The 17,225-nt window shown below is 46.4% G+C and overlaps 1 protein-coding gene and 2 non-coding genes across 3 annotated transcripts; all 3 read left to right on the top strand.

The window, feature by feature from the left end:
- The first annotated feature begins 10,547 nt into the window (after window positions 1–10,547).
- Window positions 10,548–15,853, top strand: RPS3 (ribosomal protein S3). The gene is made up of 7 exons (XM_042905440.1): window positions 10,548–10,621; window positions 11,832–11,962; window positions 12,233–12,326; window positions 12,787–12,881; window positions 14,294–14,481; window positions 14,943–15,139; window positions 15,781–15,853. Exons 1-6 carry the CDS (start codon window positions 10,592–10,594, stop codon window positions 15,134–15,136), a joined length of 732 nt encoding a protein of 243 aa, XP_042761374.1. The 5' UTR covers window positions 10,548–10,591; the 3' UTR covers window positions 15,137–15,139; window positions 15,781–15,853.
- On the top strand, window positions 11,527–11,675 carry LOC122201518. Its single transcript, XR_006194218.1, has one exon. It is a non-coding gene; the product is annotated as a small nucleolar RNA SNORD15 (small nucleolar RNA).
- LOC122201517 lies at window positions 14,691–14,835 on the top strand. The gene has a single exon (XR_006194217.1). It is a non-coding gene; the product is annotated as a small nucleolar RNA SNORD15 (small nucleolar RNA).
- Window positions 15,854–17,225: the final 1,372 nt, after the last annotated feature.

The raw sequence follows: 17,225 nt of genomic DNA, 5'->3' as shown, positions 1-17,225 counted from the left end.
GTGGTGTCTAACGGGGACCTGTCAGCCAGAGGTGCACGCGGCCCCCACCAGCGTTCTTAATTTGAGACAACAGGACAGAGGCTGGGACTCCCCGCGACCTGGGTGCGTTCGCTGCGCTCTGCCGCCCTCTAGCGGTTCCTCTTCCAAGCTGACCTTTTTTGTGGTGGGATTGGGCTGGGCTGGGCTGGGCTGGGCTGGACTGGACTTGGGATGCTGAAACTCTTTGTGGTCCCAAACCATTTATTCCACTCACGTACTATCCTGCTTTGATTTTACTTTTTACTTTTTATGTTTTTGAGAGAGAGAGAGACGGACAGAGCATGAGTGAGGGAGGGGCAGAGAAAGAGGGAGACACAGAATCTGAAGCAGGCTCCAGGCTCTGAGCTGTCAGCACAGAGCCTGATGCAGGGCTCGAACCCACAGAACCATGAGATCGTGACCTGAGCCGAAGTTGGACGCTTAACTGACTGAGCCTCCCAAGTGCCCCTCATTTTAGTTTTGATTTTAATTCAAAGTTGCCATACAGAAAGAATTTAAGAAATGTCCCGGTCCCTAGTTCCTATCTTCTCAACAGGTCTGCATACATTTCAGATGTCACAGGTATCCCTTCTCCAACGTGGCTTCTGGCTGGTGGAAAATTATCAATATTGCATAACCCTTTAAATTCCTGGATGTTAATAAGTAATTTTCTTGAGGAGGCTAGAGTTTTTGGTCTTAGAAGGCAGTTTCCTTTGGTTGGCAAAATGGGTTAATATCATGGCAAATAGGTCATAAAGTGCATTGTGAGGATTTGGGGGAAAAATGTATATAAAGTACTTAGCATAGTGCCTGGTTCTCTTATAAGTTCTCAACATGTGGAGATATTGTATACAAAATTACTTGTTGGGGCTCCTGGGTGGCTCAGTCAGTTGAGCCTCTGACTTCTTCTCAGGTCATGATCTCGGGGTTCAAGGGTTCGAGCCCCATGGAGGGCTCTCTGCCATCAGCACGGAGCCCACTTTGGATCCTCTGTCGCCCCTCTCTCTGCCCCCCCCAATTGTGCGTGTGCCCTCTCTCTAAAAAAATAATTAAAATTTCATTTTTTAAATTTTTTACTGTTTTATTTTATTTTTTGAGAGACAGAGTGCCAACAGGGGAGGAGAAGAGAGAGAGAGAGGAGGGAGCCACAGAATCCAAAGCAGGCTCCAGGCCCTGAGCTGTCAGTACAGAGTCCAATGAGGGGCTCAAACCCACTAATGCAAGATCATAACCTGAACAGAAGTCTGATGCTCAACCAACTGAGCGCCCAGGCACCCCAAAATAAATAAACATTTTTTAAAAATTACTTGTTCTTTACACAAGCAGAGATATTCTGACTGTTGTCACTAGATGCTTATGTCCCTGTATGCTAGGACTTTATTTCAAACGTTTTTTGATGAGTAAACAGGGGGTAATGGGAAGAAAGGATTTCAGTAGGTCACTGAGCCAGGAAAACACCCAGCTGGTTTGGGGTCTTCCTGGAAAACCACCCAGCTAAATGAAACATGAGTCAGCTTGGCCAATGAGGGCAAGGAGAGTTGCCGGAAAGAGGTCATGGATCCACTCAGAGGGAACTCTGGATTTGTCAGGGTGCACGAAGGCATTCACAGGGTTGTGCACAATAAAAATATAAGTTCAAAGAGAGGATGAAACAATATAAAATATGCAGCTGTTCAAGAAAAACTTGTTTGTGTATTTTTTAAGTGGATAATTGTGGGTATCGAATCACTGTGGCATTCATATTCCTATGGATTATTTTATTTTATTTTTTTTAAGTTTATTTACTTATTTTGGGAGAGACAGTGTATGCAGGAGGGACAGAGAGAGGGAGAATGAGAGGGAGAGAGAGAGAATCCCAAGCAGGCTCTGCACCGTCAGTGCAAGGAGCCGAACGTGGGGTTCGAACTCACGAACCCGTGAGATCATGATCTGAGCGGAAATCAAGAGCCAGACACTCAACCGACTGAGCCACCCAGGTGCCCCGCCTATGGGTAATATTAAAAGAGTGACTAACTGCTATATTTTAAGGTGCTGCCATTCTGATGATGATGGAAATTATAGTCTTTGCAAGTTTATTTAAACTTACAGCGAAAAGTTCTACCTATGTTAAAGTTCTACATAACTTGAAGTGTACGAAGAATCGCCGCATCCTTCAAATTCTTGTAGGGAGAATGTGAGCGCAAAAATTTCAAGACCGGGGTCTAGGCTGCCTACCCAGGAGTGGAATTGCTGAGGTTTGGGGATGCACGATCGACATTCCTCAAGGATACTGAACTTTCCAAAGCAGCTGTGCTAATTGACATTGCCCCCCCCCCCCTCCCCGCAGCGCAGGGCCAACGCCATTGCTGCCAATCCTCCCCCGTGCTCGATGACTGTGCAGTCTGCAACATTCAGGAAGCAACTATGTCCGTTGTCTCCCTGGGAAAGTGCAAGGCTAAGCAGAGGTTGCTTGCAGCCAGAACTCCAGGCCTTCCGTGCCTGTAGGATCAGGGCCCGGAGAACTAGATCAAATGGTTCTAATGGCTTCGCTCTACAAAAGCCCAAAGCACCCATCTCTGAGAAAGAGCTCTCTCTGCTCACAGCCAGCCCTGTCATACCCCAGGCCTGGCTCCTGCCCCTGAGCACCGCTGGCTACATGCCAGCTCTTGGCTCTTGCCTTCCCTCTTTGTCTCCAAGCTAACCAGCCGCCGTTCACACGGCCTTGCTGTGGGCAGGGAACTGGGCAGCTGGTAGCACTGGCTTCTTACCATCCTGTTCCTATCCTCCCATCACCTCAGTGGAGTCCATAAGTTCAGTCTTTTATGTGTGGTTTCACTAGTCCAATCCTGGGGAGCCAGCCTCCTGCCTCTTGTTTGTGGAGCATGCCCACCTACCTGGCTATGTGCTCTCCCACATTCTCAGCCCCCTGCATTTGGCTACCTGAGATGCTCACTTGCTTAGTGGACCAGGAGAAGAGGTAAGGAGTACCCGCTGGGAAGAGCCCCAGCCCCGCGCCCTTCTGGGAAAGAGCTTGAGCAAAGCGCTGTAGTTGCAGATTGTGGCCGCCAGAGGGCAAAGTAAGCAAAGCTTTGCTTCGAAGAGCAGGTTCAGAAAGGTGAGATTTCCCCCTTCTAAAGTGAAACTAGACAGAGTCTAGTGCCCCACTTGTGTTCCCCATCCTCGAGCTGGGTTTGGTGACACCCTCTCAGAAAGGCTTTAGCTGGTCTTTCATACCTGCCTGCCCTCCCCTTACTCGTCCTTGTTACAGCTGTCATTGGGCCCCACCTCTCCAGACCACATGCTGATCCCATGCCCTTGCAGGAAGCCTGATGATGTCTCCTCTTTCCAGATGAAGGATCTGAGCTTCAGAAGGTTAATGAATTGCCTGAGATCATAACGCCTGTAAGTGGCAGCATTGGGATATGAAACAGATCGAGCAGGCTTCGTTATTTCCCCAATGCCCCCCTCTAACCCTGCTTCCATCCCCTCAGCATCCTTCTGGCAGGGCTCCAGCATCCTTCATGGCCCCCGTGCATTGTGGTGACACCATTTGCATGACGCTGCAGTTGCACATCTATTCGTGAGAATATATCTCACTGCCTGAGGAGAGATCTGGGGAAATGTGCCCCGATATGTTTACACTGCTTAACCAGTACAGCATCGTTTTTATTTCCTTCTTTATTCTTTTCCATGTTTTTTATGAATGCATTTTATTTTTTGAATCAGAAAAGAAAGCTATTTTCGTAATGAGGGAGGTCAGCCCCTTCATTTTGCCCGAAGTGTCCACTGGGCTGGCAAACACCTACGTGTCTTGTGAGCCTCAGCTTAAGGATTGGATCTCTGTGACATCCTTTCTTTTTTCTTTTTTTTTTTTTTAAATTTTTTTTAACATTTTATTTATTTTTGAGACAGAGAGAGACAGAGCATGAACGGGGGAGGGGCAGAGAGAGAGGGAGACACAGAATCGGAAGCAGGCTCCAGGCTCTGAGTCATCAGCCCAGAGCCCGACGCGGGGCTCGAACTCACGGACCGCGAGATCATGACCTAAGCTGAAGTCGGACGCTTAACCGACTGAGCCACCCAGGCGCCCCTGTGACATCCTTTCAAATATCCTGTCCTCTCAGTACTCTATTGCCCCCATCATGACACTTATGATGCTTATCACACTCATTTATCTGTATCCTCCACCTCATCCCAGATCTGAGCAGGGGCTGGGTCAGATTCATCAGTTTCCCCAGGACCTGGCATAAGCCGTGGATCCATGGAATAACTAATGCTAATTGAGCACTTACTATGTTCTGGGTGCTTAACTATGTGCTAAGCATTTGGCCTGTATTAATTCATTTCACCCCACAATCACCCCATGAGGTTGTGGTGGGTTTACTATTATTTTCATCCATTTAATAGAGGAGGAAATTGATGCAGGCATAACCTGTTTGAGGCCACGTGGCTAGTAAACCAGCAGACCAGGGGTGGGTACCTAGACTGTCTGGCTCAAGTGTGTGAACTTAAACACTATGCCACCCTGAAAAGTTGCTTGGAAAAGTTCTGCTGGATGAGAAAACTTGGAATTTCTCCAAAGTGTCATTCAACCTGAGAAATGTTTTGCCTAACCCCAAAGGCAAGGATTTAAATCCATACCCCAGCCTGCCATGTGGGTCTAGGGGCCACATAGGCAGTTCGCTCAGAAAAACCTGAACGCTGAGTTCACCTTTACTCATTCACCGGATCACGTGGGCTCGGTTTATGGAAGAGAGAGAGCAGATGTATGTGGAAGAAGGGCTGTGATGGTCTTACTTTCCTGGTGCTAGAGCTGCAGGAACGATCCTGAATGCCCCCTGATGGGTCTCTTCCACCTGTCTAGAGTGGGTCCAGGCCAGAGTGGGGTCCTAGTGATGTGGAAAAGGTTGGGGTTTGGAGCCAGTGGCCCAGAAAGAGTTCTTGAGACATCTTCGGTGTAAAAAGGTGATTTCATTAAAGCACAAGGACAGGACCCGTGTCCTGCAGAAAGAGCTGCACGGGGGTTGTGACGGGTGATTGATTACATACCTTTAAGTGGGGAGAGGTTAGGGATAGCGTAAGTCTCCAAGGAATTTTGGAATCAAGGCTTCCAGGACCTTGAGGGGGCTAGCCAGTGTTAGGAAAAGGTCATTTATTACTGACCTCAGTCATGAGATCCTTCAGATGCATATCAGTGGGCCATAAGCTTGGAGTAGGATTGCCAACATATATGTTGGTGGGGGCGGGTAGAGATAAAGGAAGTTTCCAAAGGAATTTTTATATGTTAAAGTAGACTTACAGGATCCCGGGGGTTGGGCTAAGATCACATCTTGCCCTTCGCAAAGTGTCATCATGGAAGCAGCTGGGTTCCCAGAGGAAGGTCACTCTGCCCGTCTCGAGGACTTGTCAGTGGACTGTAAGTTGTCAGGAAATTTAATTTTTTCTTCTGCCTTTGTTTCCCACATTGTTAGGACCTCAACTGAGCATGAAATTTAGCTCTGAGCTTCCCAACGCCCCAGGCAAACAGAGAAACAAGATTGGTACGTCAACACTCCAAGTGAGCTTTCCTCTGTTCTGTAAGTCTGTGGGCAGTTGCCGACTGCCCGTGCCCTGCCAGTCACTGTGCCCAATCCCAAGAAAACAAGAGGTCAGACACCATTGATCTCTGCAGTGGAAAAGAGTACAGCAGCACTATCCAGTGGAAATGTTGAGGGCCTCAGATGGGAGCCATATATGTAATTCCAGTTTTTCTTCTTTTTTTAATGTTTATTTATTTTTGAGAGGGGGAGAGAGAGAGAGAGAGAGAGAGACTGAGCATGAGCAGAGAAGGGGCAGAGAGAGAGGGAGACACGGAATCTGAATCGGTCTCCAGACTCTGAGCTGTCAGCACCAGAGCCGGACGTGGGACTCGAACTCACAAACTGTGAGATCATGACCTGAGCTGAAGTCGGCGACTTAACTGACCGAGCCACCCAAAGGGCAAAAGAAACAGGTGAACTTAATTTTAATAGTATATTTTAACCCAACGTGTCTAAAGTGTTATTGTCTCAACATATAATCAATATAAAAATTATTAATGGAAATTTCTTCGTTTATGTATACCTTGAAGTCTGGTGTGCATCATATACTTATAGCGCTGTTCACTCTGACCAGCCACATCTCGAATGTTCAGCATCCCCGTGAGGCCAGTGGCTACTGTATGAGACAGTACAGATTTAGAATTTAAGAAAAGAAACTTTTTTCTTTACCTTAAACTATCAGAAGAAAGGATTATGGCATTTGGTGCTGGAGGCTGGGGCATTCACATTGTTTCACAAGTGGTCGTGTGGTCAGAAATCCAAAATGTATGTGGCCCTTGCATTTTTTTTCTTTGTTATTTGTATTTAAGTTCACAAGTAAGGAATATATATATTTATTATAAGGGAAGCAATAAAGTAAATAGCCCTTTCACCTCCCTCAATACTGTTCCATTCCCAGAAGTAGGTTTAGTTCTCCATCAGTTGGGTAGAGATCCTTCGATGTATCTATATGCATATATATTTTATTTTACCATACAAAGATATTGCACAGTCCATATTGTTCTGCAATTTGTTTTTCTGGTGTAGCAGTATCTCTTGGTGCTCTATTCATATGTGCACCTCATTCTCTTTAATGACTACATAATATTCCACAGCCATTTCCCTACAGTTTTGGGGCTGTTTTTAGTTTATGTTTTCACTATTTTTTTTAAATTTTTTTAAACATTTATTTATTTATTTTTGAGACAGAGAGAGACAGAGCATGAACGGGGGAGGGTCAGAGAGAGAGGGAGACACAGAATCCGAAACAGGCTCCAGGCTCTGAGCTGTCAGCACAGAGCCTGATGCGGGGCTTGAACTCACAGACTGTGAGATCATGACCTGAGCTGAAGTCGGACGCTTAACCGACTGAGCCACCCAGGCGCCCCATGTTTTCACTATTAATAACACTGCTATAATGGGCATTCTTTGTTTTTTTAAATTTTTTTGATGTTTATTTATTTTAGAGACAGAGACAGAGCACAAGTGGAGGAGGGGCAGAGAGAGCTGGAGACAGAATCCGAAGCAGGCTGCAGTCTCTGAGCTGAAAGCACAGAGCCTGACGTGGGGCTTGAACCCACGAACCCTGAGATCAGGACCTGAGCCCAAGCTGGACATCCAACCGACTGAGCCACCTCAAGCATTCTTTATTTTATGTTTATTTATTTTTGACAGGGGGGATGGTGGAGAGGGTGCAAGTGGGGGAGGGGCAGAGAGAGAGAGAGAGACAGAGAGACAGAGAGAGACAGAGAATCCTGAGCAGACCCCCCGCACTGGCAGTGTGAGCCCAATGGTGGGTTCAAACTCACGAACCATGAGATCATGACCTAAGCTGAAGTCAGACCCTCAACTGACTGAGCCACCCAGGTGGCCCATAATGAGCATTCTTGCACCTACCTCCATGGATATATGCCAGGGCAAACCACACCTTTGGTCTTCTGGAATTTCAGGACGGTATCTGTGTGGCACTCACAGAGCCCAGGCATGGCCTGCCTGCATGGCCAAAAGGCCATATGTGTTCTCCCGCCCACGGCTCCCTCTTCCAAGTTCCGAGGACACTTCTGTGGCACTGGGGGCTCAACACAGTGAGCCTTGGTTATACTTTGGATGTCCCAGGGGAGATTAAGGCATCCTCACAGTCCCTGCTTCTATTAGAGTTCAGGGTATTGTGGCCACTATTATTCTTGTGGTGTTATTTTGAGTAATACATTATCTTCTTATAATGGTCTTAGATAAAATGTAAGGCATCATGATAAAGACAAAGGCTCCCTTCACGGGCTTCCTTCTGGAACCAGAGGGCAATACCCAGGCAGGCAGCCTCTCCTAGTGTCGCTGAGGAGCTACCGTGGAGCCTCGGGGTGGATTTACCTCCAAGAACTTGCCATGGTCTGATGCTCACTTTTGAGTCTCCAGAGCCTGGTTCAGAAATGCCACTTGCAAACAAATTCGTATGAACCATGCTACTAGGAAAGGATCTAAAACCAGAATTCATGCATTGATTTGATTGCTCGTCAAAGTTTACTGACACTGGGCTCCAGCCAGGCCATATCCCAAGCTCTGGTTATAACGAACAAAACAGGCTTGGTCCTGACGGTCTAGTGGGACATAAGCAGGCCATTCCAATCCAGTGAAATGAGGTGTGGTGGTTATGGGATCGACGAGGAAGAAGTGACATATTTAGCACGGGGAAGGAAAGAGCCAGTAAAAGAACAGTATCACAGGAAAGAGAAGGCATGACTGCTAGAGCAAGGTCTCAAAGGAACAGAACTAAACTTGAACCAGAACACAGAGGGGTGGTCGACCTTGGGCAAGAAGAGGGTCTCTTTCCTGAGCAGGGAGGAGGGCACACACAATCACAGGATGGGTGAGGGGCAGTTCTTGCCTGTACAATCTACCCAGGGGCCGGGGTTAGGAGGGAAGCTGATCACTGAGAGTGAGGGGAGGCTCTGGTCTGGCAACGCTTACAACAGGCACCGTGGGAGAATGAGGGGCATATCTGGACGAGAAAATATTCTGACCCCAGCATGCAAGGCTGCTGCTGTCCCACAGCACCCAGGTCCTGTGTGAGGGCACAGAAAAGTCAGGTAGGCAGACTCATCAGGGCGGACGCTTTATCAGCCTGGCACCACCGAATCAACAAACCATGGAGCTGGATGAGGAAGGGAGTGAGGAGCAGAGGGAGATGACCCAGGGAGAAAAAAGCCTGATCCTGGGTGCCTCATCTCAGTGAGGGTTGTCACCAAGCGCCCACTGCTGGCATCAGAAATTGGGGTATCATTCTCAACTCCCCCTCAACCGCAATCCATCACCAAGATACATGGGTTCACAGCCTAACTATCTCTTTGGCTCATTTACTTCTTTTCATTTTCCCTGGTCTCTCTGCTCCACTCCCCCCCCAGAACTCTGGTAATTCTGTGATTATAGGGCAGATCTTTGCATCGGAGTTGTTTTAGTGCTGGGGAAAATCTCAGATGGCTTCTAGGGCCAGACAATAAACGAGCGAAGCTGCCAGGGGCTGTGGCACATTGGAAAGCCCTTCACCATCTAACAGGGAAGGAGAGTGCTGCATGAGGAAATGTGGGCCTAGTATTCTGCTAGATCTATTTTTAAGAGAAGCCTAAAATAGCTTTACAGAGAAATGTCCTGATTTTAAGTGTAGGCAAACTATTCAAATTTAAAATAAAACTGCTCCTCCTGAAACCGATATTGCAGTGTATGTTAACTAACTAAAATTCAAATTAAAAAAACACAATTAAATAAAATGCAATGCATCTGCAAAAAAAAAAAAAACCCACCTTCATCACAGAGAAACTTTTTCTTCTTCTTCCTTTTCTTTTTATTGTATCTATATGACATGATAGGTGTTAGCTGAACTACAATGGCAATCATTCCACAATATTTGTAAATAAAACTGTATGCCTTAAACTTATACAGTGATGTATATCAATTATTTCTCAATAAAACTGTTGTTGAGGTGCTTCGGAGTGAAGTGTGCTGATGTCTGCAATTTACTTTGAATTTTTTTTAATGTTTATTTTTTGAGAGAGAGAGAGAGAGAGAGAGAGAGAGAGAGAGAGAGAGAGAGAGAGAGAGACAGGGTGTGAACGGGGGCGGGGCAGAGAGAGAGGGAGACACAGAATCCAGAGTAGGCTCCAGTCTCTGAGCTGTCAATGCAGAGCCCGATGTGGGACTCAAACTCACGAGCTGTGAGATTATGACCTGAGCCGCAGTCAGACGCTTAACTGACTGAGCCACCCAGGTGCCCCTACTTTGAAATGCATCAAATGATGCACTGTTGGGTGGATAGAGGGATGGACAGATGCTTGATAAAGCAAATACGCAAAGGTCAATTGGAGCGCCTTGGTGATGCACATATGCACAATCCTTTCCACTTTTCTGTACATTTGAAAATTTCAAAATGTAAGGGGAAAATTTTTTAGTTGAAGAATAATTGTGAGTCCACGAACTATTATTTTTGCGACTTCCATTACAAGTTTTAACGGACTTTATGAAAGCAAGGTACAGGTAAATGAGTTCATAACATAAAGGGCATAGAACGGTCCCTAGAATATTTAATAAATATTAGATATTATTAGTGTCATCATTTGGAACAGGAAATGGTCACAGATTGGAAGAGCTGGGCACCTAAACGGATTTCATGGAGGGCTTTCAGCTGACTTTTTATTACAGTGTATATTGTAGGGACCAGGATTCCATGCTGTTGCCGTATGACCTTGTAACTGTAATTTCCATCTCTGTGTCTCACGTTGCTCACTTTTAAGCTAATGAGAGTTGGACTGTAAGCTCCCCTGCAGTTCCAAAGTTCTGATTGATCTGCTACTCTTCCTGTTTCTGCCTATAGGGGTCTCCATTACCCTTCTTCCCCGCCTCCCCTTTAACGCTTTCCTAAAAACTACATTTCCCAGGAGGGCCCACAGGCGTTGACGTCGCGCAGTTCTTTGTCGTCGCCCGCGCCCTTTATACGTACTTCCGCCGGCGAGCCACTTCCTTTCCTTTCGGCGGTGCGCGGCAGCAAGATGGCGGTGCAAATTTCCAAGAAGAGGAAGGTGAGACCCTGAGGGCCGGTCCGGGGAACCGTGGCGCCTCGCGGGTCGGGGCTTGTGGCGATGCCTTCGCAAGACTTGCGGCTTTGGGTCCTGCTTCGGGAAGCGGCCGTGGCCGCGTGGCGTTCCCGCGGGCTGCGGATGGCGGCGGATGGAACGCGGGGCCCGAGCCGGGCGAGCGCAGTTCGGCGGCGGAAGTCAGGCAGCGAGACATTTCTGCCGCTTCTGGCCGGAGAGCAGAGATGAGCGCCGGGCGCCCCTCCTGCGCCGGAGAAAGCGCTTGTGAGCATTTTTTGGTCGACAGATAGCTTTACTAAACGAATGCTATGTGGGGAGCGTGAGCCATTTCCCACCACGGCTCACACTGTGGCTTTGGGTAGGAGAGGGAGCAGCGTATTCGTGCTTTATTCGTGGCAGGATGCCGCCTTCTGACCGACCCCAAAGACCTCAATTGGAAAAGCTACTGTCAGTTTCTTGCTACGTCTGGGGCCCAAAGGAAACTCCTGGAGGAAGAGAGGAAGGAGACCCGGGGAGAACTTGAACTTTTCGAGCTTTAACTTTTCGCTTTTCCGTGGGCGAGAACTGTGTAAAGACCCATTTGCTTTAGAAAGAGGCAGCTTGTCGTTTTTGTGTGTGCATAACATCTCGTAGATCCACACTCTTTTCGAGTTAGGACTTGCCAGTTTTGTAAGACCACAGGTACTTGACCGCAAGATAACGTGGCTGGGGTTCTTCTGATGGTCCAAGTTGTGTCTATGTGGGACTGCTTAAGTCACTGTATTTTCACCAGTTCCGAGGGTAGTTAGTGTTTCTGCTGTTCTGAGTGAGTGAGTGGTAAATGTGCCCTTTCGGGGCAGCTTTCCGTTCAGCATGTATACGTACATCCACATAAACACGTCTTAAAAACCCTTCAATGAAGAGAAGATGACGAGTCTGACTGGAGGATTTCTCTTTGTCCGGGGGGCCCCTACTTCGTGCCGCGTTCTGTGGCAGTTTTAAGGGCCCTCGGGTTAAAGTAACTTCCAAAGGACGACCTAGAGGCATTTGTCTGAGAAGGGTTGCCCCGTTCCAGATGGAACAAGGGTAATGGAGAGGTGATGGGCTGGTTGTTAGAGGTGTGGAATTTTGATGAGAGGGGCCCTGGCAGAAGGACTAGGCAGGAAAAAGTGACCCTGCATCCATGTTCTAATTGCAAGTTTTATCTTCTGGTTAGTTTGTCGCTGATGGCATCTTCAAAGCCGAACTGAACGAGTTTCTCACGCGGGAGCTGGCTGAAGATGGCTACTCCGGGGTTGAGGTCCGAGTTACACCAACCAGGACAGAAATCATCATCTTGGCCACCAGGTGAAGACTCAGTTTTCCTGGTTATCACCTGTAGTTGTATATGCTAGGACGGTGTATTCTATAAATTTAAGGGGACAACCAGTGAGTTGGCCTTAGTAAACGTACGGTTTTTATTAACGGCATTTTAAATCTAATTCTAGTTCTTGTTATCTAGAATTTATATATCCTTGTGTCAGATGAATGAGACTTTACTACCACATGCATATAAGATTTAAAGTCCTGTCCGGAATTTTGTGAGAGTTACAAATTCTCCCTCTTTATTTTCCTAAGGACGCAGAATGTTCTGGGTGAGAAGGGCCGGCGGATCCGAGAATTGACCGCTGTGGTTCAGAAGAGATTTGGTTTTCCTGAGGGCAGTGTAGAGGTGAGTGATCTTGGCTTACGCCAGAGATAACTGTGGTCCTGGAAATGGTTATTTAGGGTGGTACTTCTATAAACTCTTAACGTCGTGTAGATCTTAGTTATGATCGCTAAATTTTATAAATGGAGTGGTATTTTGTTGAAGGTCTCTTAATATCCAGTGGGCTTCAGTTTATAGGCCTGTTCTGCTCGTTCTGGTGGTTAAGGGATTTTTACATTCAGTTTGGGTATGATAATGGTATAATGGATTGGCTACCCCGTCAGTTGGTGTAGCCGTAGAAGGAGCTAGGGGTGGGAGGGCAATAAGGAAAGGTTGGAACTATATCACAGTGCATGTTACTCGTGGGTAGCAGAAGTGTTTAGTACTTGAGGGATGCCAACAGTGATACATGCTGGCATGATGAATGAACTCGTTTTTTGTAGAAAACACTGGTTTAAGGCTGTGACTTGTTTCCTTCTTAAAGCTTTATGCTGAAAAAGTGGCCACAAGAGGTCTGTGTGCTATTGCCCAGGCAGAGTCTCTGCGTTACAAACTCCTAGGAGGCCTCGCTGTGCGGAGGTAAGTGTCTTGAACCTTTTAATGATTAGGGAACTCCAGGGAGAGTAAGTTAAGATTCTTGGTGAAGTTACTCAGATCCATTAAGTGCAGGGATTATAAAGAGGTGAGACATAGTCCTGATGGGAGAGCTTATCTGTATGTATGTATGTATGTAGATAGTGCTGTGAGGAGGGATGGACTGTAAAGCCATGAGGTGGCTAGATGGCTCTGGAGCTGGGCCTACTGGTAAGATTTCAGTAGGAGTTCTTTGTGTAGTTTCACTATTTGTGAAGTTGTCGGAATGCCTTGCTTGGGTGTTTAAAATTCAGTCAGTACGTCATGCAGAGCCCTGGCAGGTTTTTCAGCAGGGGAAGGACATGAGAGCTGAGCTTTAGGAACGTTGACCTGATGGGGAAATAGGTAGCAGGAACGGCTGTAGGCAGGACTTCTAAAAAAGGCTGCCTGCCTGGTTTGAGTACCAGCCACTCCACTTAGAACCGTGGTCCTCAAAAGCTTGGTCCCTGAGCCAGCGTCACTGTCATCATCAGAGGACCTGTTAGAAATAAAACTTGTCAGTCTCCACCCACTGAAGTGGAAAGTGGGGGTGTGGCCCAGCAACCTGGTCCAGGTAATTTTTCGTACACAGAGAAGTTTGACTTGGAAGTTCTGAGACCTGAGCCTCTTACTGAGTTTCTGACCCTCGGATCTCCTATTTGTAAATGGAGGTCATTACATCCACCTCTCCTTTTTGTGGTGATTACATGAGATGATGCAAAGGGGCCTAGATCCTAGAGTGCCGGGTCCTACCTTCCCTGTCTAAATTGGCATCTAGCTCTCCCAGTTAGTATTTCCCAGGGTATGCGGTGATAAACGAGTTGGGCATGATATTTTAAGGCTTACTGTCAATGTATAGGCCTAGAAACCTCTTTTTCCAGCACTCTAGTCAAGGTGGCTAGGAACCCACATTAGTAGTTAGGGTTCCTAATGAATGTGAATTCTGGAGATAAGGGGCCACTCAATGACTGGGGTACTTCTGGGTTCTTAAACTGAGTGCTTACCCGATTGTGAAATGCTGAGTTTTACCACCCTCACCATTTAATTGGCCTGGAGTGAGGTCTAGACTTCACAGGTTTTTTTGTTCTATTTTAATCTTGTTGAGATGATCCTAATGTGCAACCAAGGCTGGGAAGCATGTGGTTAGAAGGATTTGGTAAATATTCCCTAAGGAATTAGCCTAAGATGAGGTGTGATGGGAATGAAGGAGAATTGCCAGGCTCTGGTCAAATTTATTCTCCATTAAAGTTGAAGATAGTGCAGACTAATAAGTCTTGTGCTTTTTGTATCTGTTTTTTAACATGGTGGGGTGTGGTGGGCTTGAACAATCCCTATCTTTGGTGATGATAGGTGGGTATCTGTCTCTTGTTCTCCCAAAGGGCCTGCTATGGTGTGCTGCGGTTCATCATGGAGAGTGGGGCCAAAGGCTGTGAGGTCGTGGTGTCTGGGAAACTCCGAGGACAGAGGGCTAAATCCATGAAGTTTGTGGATGGCCTGATGATTCACAGCGGGGACCCTGTTAACTACTATGTTGATACTGCTGTGCGCCATGTGCTGCTCAGACAGGGTAAGCAGCTGGGAGTGCTTGGGGCAAAGGGCTTTTAGCAGATAGATGTGCTTTCCACGCACACTGCAGTGTTTGGGGAGTTCATTTTGGGAGTAGTGGAGCATGTTGATACTCCTTGGGTTTACTGATTAATGTGCTGTATTGAACTGTGAGAATTACTGAGATCAGTCAGATCCGAGAGTTGGTTTGCTCTTAGCCACCTGTGTACCCTTCGGTGATGATACGATGACGAGTCAGAAAGGTCACATCCTGCTCTTGGTCCTTGTCAGTGCCACGTTCTGTGGTGCTGCGCATGGGTTCCTTTTGCAAAAGTGTCCTGTTCATTGATTGATTAGAGGCATTTGTCTGAGAAGGGACCAGACCCAGGGGTGCTTGAGTAACCTACTGTCCTCTTCTTTCTGTCCTGTCTTATCATGGGATCGGTGCAGCCCCAGCTAGATTCTAACTATGGCATCTTCTAGGTGTGCTGGGCATCAAAGTGAAGATCATGCTTCCCTGGGACCCAAGTGGTAAGATTGGCCCTAAGAAGCCCCTGCCAGATCATGTGAGCATTGTGGAACCCAAAGATGAGATCCTTCCCACCACCCCCATCTCAGAACAGAAAGGTGGGAAACCCGAGCCGCCTGCCATGCCTCAACCAGTACCCACAGCATAATAGGTATGTCTCCAGGGACCTCTTGGGGTAGAGTAAGACCCTATTCCCTGTCTTCCTATTAATAATTCTATATCCCACACTGTGGTAAGCACTTGATACATAAAAATTAGATTATACTTGCTTTACGACACAGGTTGGATCCAGAGGCCTGTTTACCCAGGGATTCTGTTAGGAGTATTTGCCTTTCATCTCTTAACGAAGTTCCTCTGTTGGGGTGCCTGGGAGCCTCAGTCATTTGAGTGTCTGACTCTTGGTTTTAGCTCAGGTCATGATCCCAGGGTTGTGGGATCGAGCCCCGTGTTGGGCTCCATGCTGAGCATGGAGCCTGCTTAAGATTCTCTTTCTCCCTCTGCCCCTCTCCCCTGCTCATGGTCTCTCAAAAAATTCCTATGTTTACTGCGTTTGAAATAAGTTTTCCTTTATTTGCTTAAAATCATCAAGGCTCTCTTGTTAGTTATTAGTTGCCTGTTCTTCAGCAGCCTCTTCAGTTAAAATAGTAACATCAAGCCTCTTCTATGCCCAGCACCTCTTGTGTGTTCTAGGTGTTCTCTGTATATATTCACACAAATCCTAAATGGGAAATGAAAGAACCCAATATTCAGGTGAAGATTCTGTTCTTATTGTTGTGCTTTATTCTGTTTCAGGGTCTTCTTGGCAGCTGGATCTGGAGTTTGGATTTTGCTCTCTAAAGACCTCTAATAAAATCTTTGAAAAAGACGCATGGCCTGAATGGACTGTAGGTCCACTATTTGGACTGATAATTCTGTTGCCCCAAGGGAATATTCCTTGATTGATTCTTTCGGCTGCCAGGAAATCCTTGGTTTCAGCTGTGCTTATGAGGCAGGAGCCAGAACAGGAGGAGCCAAGCAGAGTTAACCAGACCCAATATCCCATAAATCTGGTGAAAGCTGAAGGCTGATGGTTAATAGGACAGCACTTTGATTCATTCACCTGCAGTTTGGTGTTACAGGTTTAGAAGAGGGATATGTTTAAGATGGCTTTTTTTCCTCTGATGTATAAGGGAATCTGTATTGCACATAGAAAATGAGTGTGTTTTATTTTGCCCATTCCATTATATTTTGGGTCATTATACACTATAGGTAGTGTTCTACATTATTCTCATTTAATCCTGAGTCTCTCTAAAGTGTAAAGGGAATTTGCTTGTGCTACTGAAGAGCCTAAAATGCTGAAATACATTTTCCTAAGCAGCATAGAGCTGTGATTAGAATCCACATTTCTATGCTCAGTCCTCTGAGCTGTTACACTCTAGAACATTTACATGTCTACAGTTTGTCATATTTGAAGCGTTTTCTGTTGATGGGCTTTAACAAATTGAGTTCTCCTAGTTTCTTCAGGTGAAACTAGTGCAGGACAGGCTGGCAGGAAAATCCTACGTGACTAGTGCATGAGTTACATTGGGAACGCAGTGACAAATGTGTCTCTGCCCTCCCCCTTTCAGGGGCCTTTGATGTTGATCCTTACTTTATCTAGAAGTAACCTCTCATTGTTTTTTCAGTTTTTAGTAGAGACACTCCCCTTTGGAAGTCTCTAACCTCTAGGGTAGCTAATGTGCTAATGACTGCTTACTGTGTTCTAGGGAGTGGAATGTATTGTATCATTAGGAAGCAGAGCCTAAATACAAAAATGAATGTTTATTTCCCCATGCTTCTCAACTTGAGGTGACAGTTTCTCAAGCTGATGAAAGTTTTCTGGGAAGGGCTGAGGGTGAGGTGGTTATGAGCAGGCAAGCCTGGTATTGGGCCTCCTCAGTAACTATATACAAGTAAAGTGAGATTTGAGTGCCTTGATTAAGTGAGTCTGTGCCCACCCCCAAATCTAATGCAGTACAGGCAGCTATCATAAAGTCTTATTTATCCTTTATGCGTAAAACTAATGGCATTTTGCAATTTTACTGAAAATGTTGAGCCAGGCTATTTAATTCTTGTATTTTTGGACTTCTGTAATTTGGTTGTGAGGGGATTTTTGTTGTGAAACTAGTTCAGCTAATATAAGCATCCAGAACATTTGGTGCTAGAAACAGATTAAGGCAGTCCTGGTCATCTAAGACCTCAGTATCTAGTACTGGCAG

The sequence above is a fragment of the Panthera leo genome, chromosome D1 (assembly GCF_018350215.1).
Source record: "Panthera leo isolate Ple1 chromosome D1, P.leo_Ple1_pat1.1, whole genome shotgun sequence".
NCBI classification, from domain to species: Eukaryota; Metazoa; Chordata; class Mammalia; order Carnivora; family Felidae; genus Panthera; species Panthera leo.
Note: the sequence above shows the minus strand (reverse complement) of the source record. Positions and strands in the feature narration are given on the sequence as shown.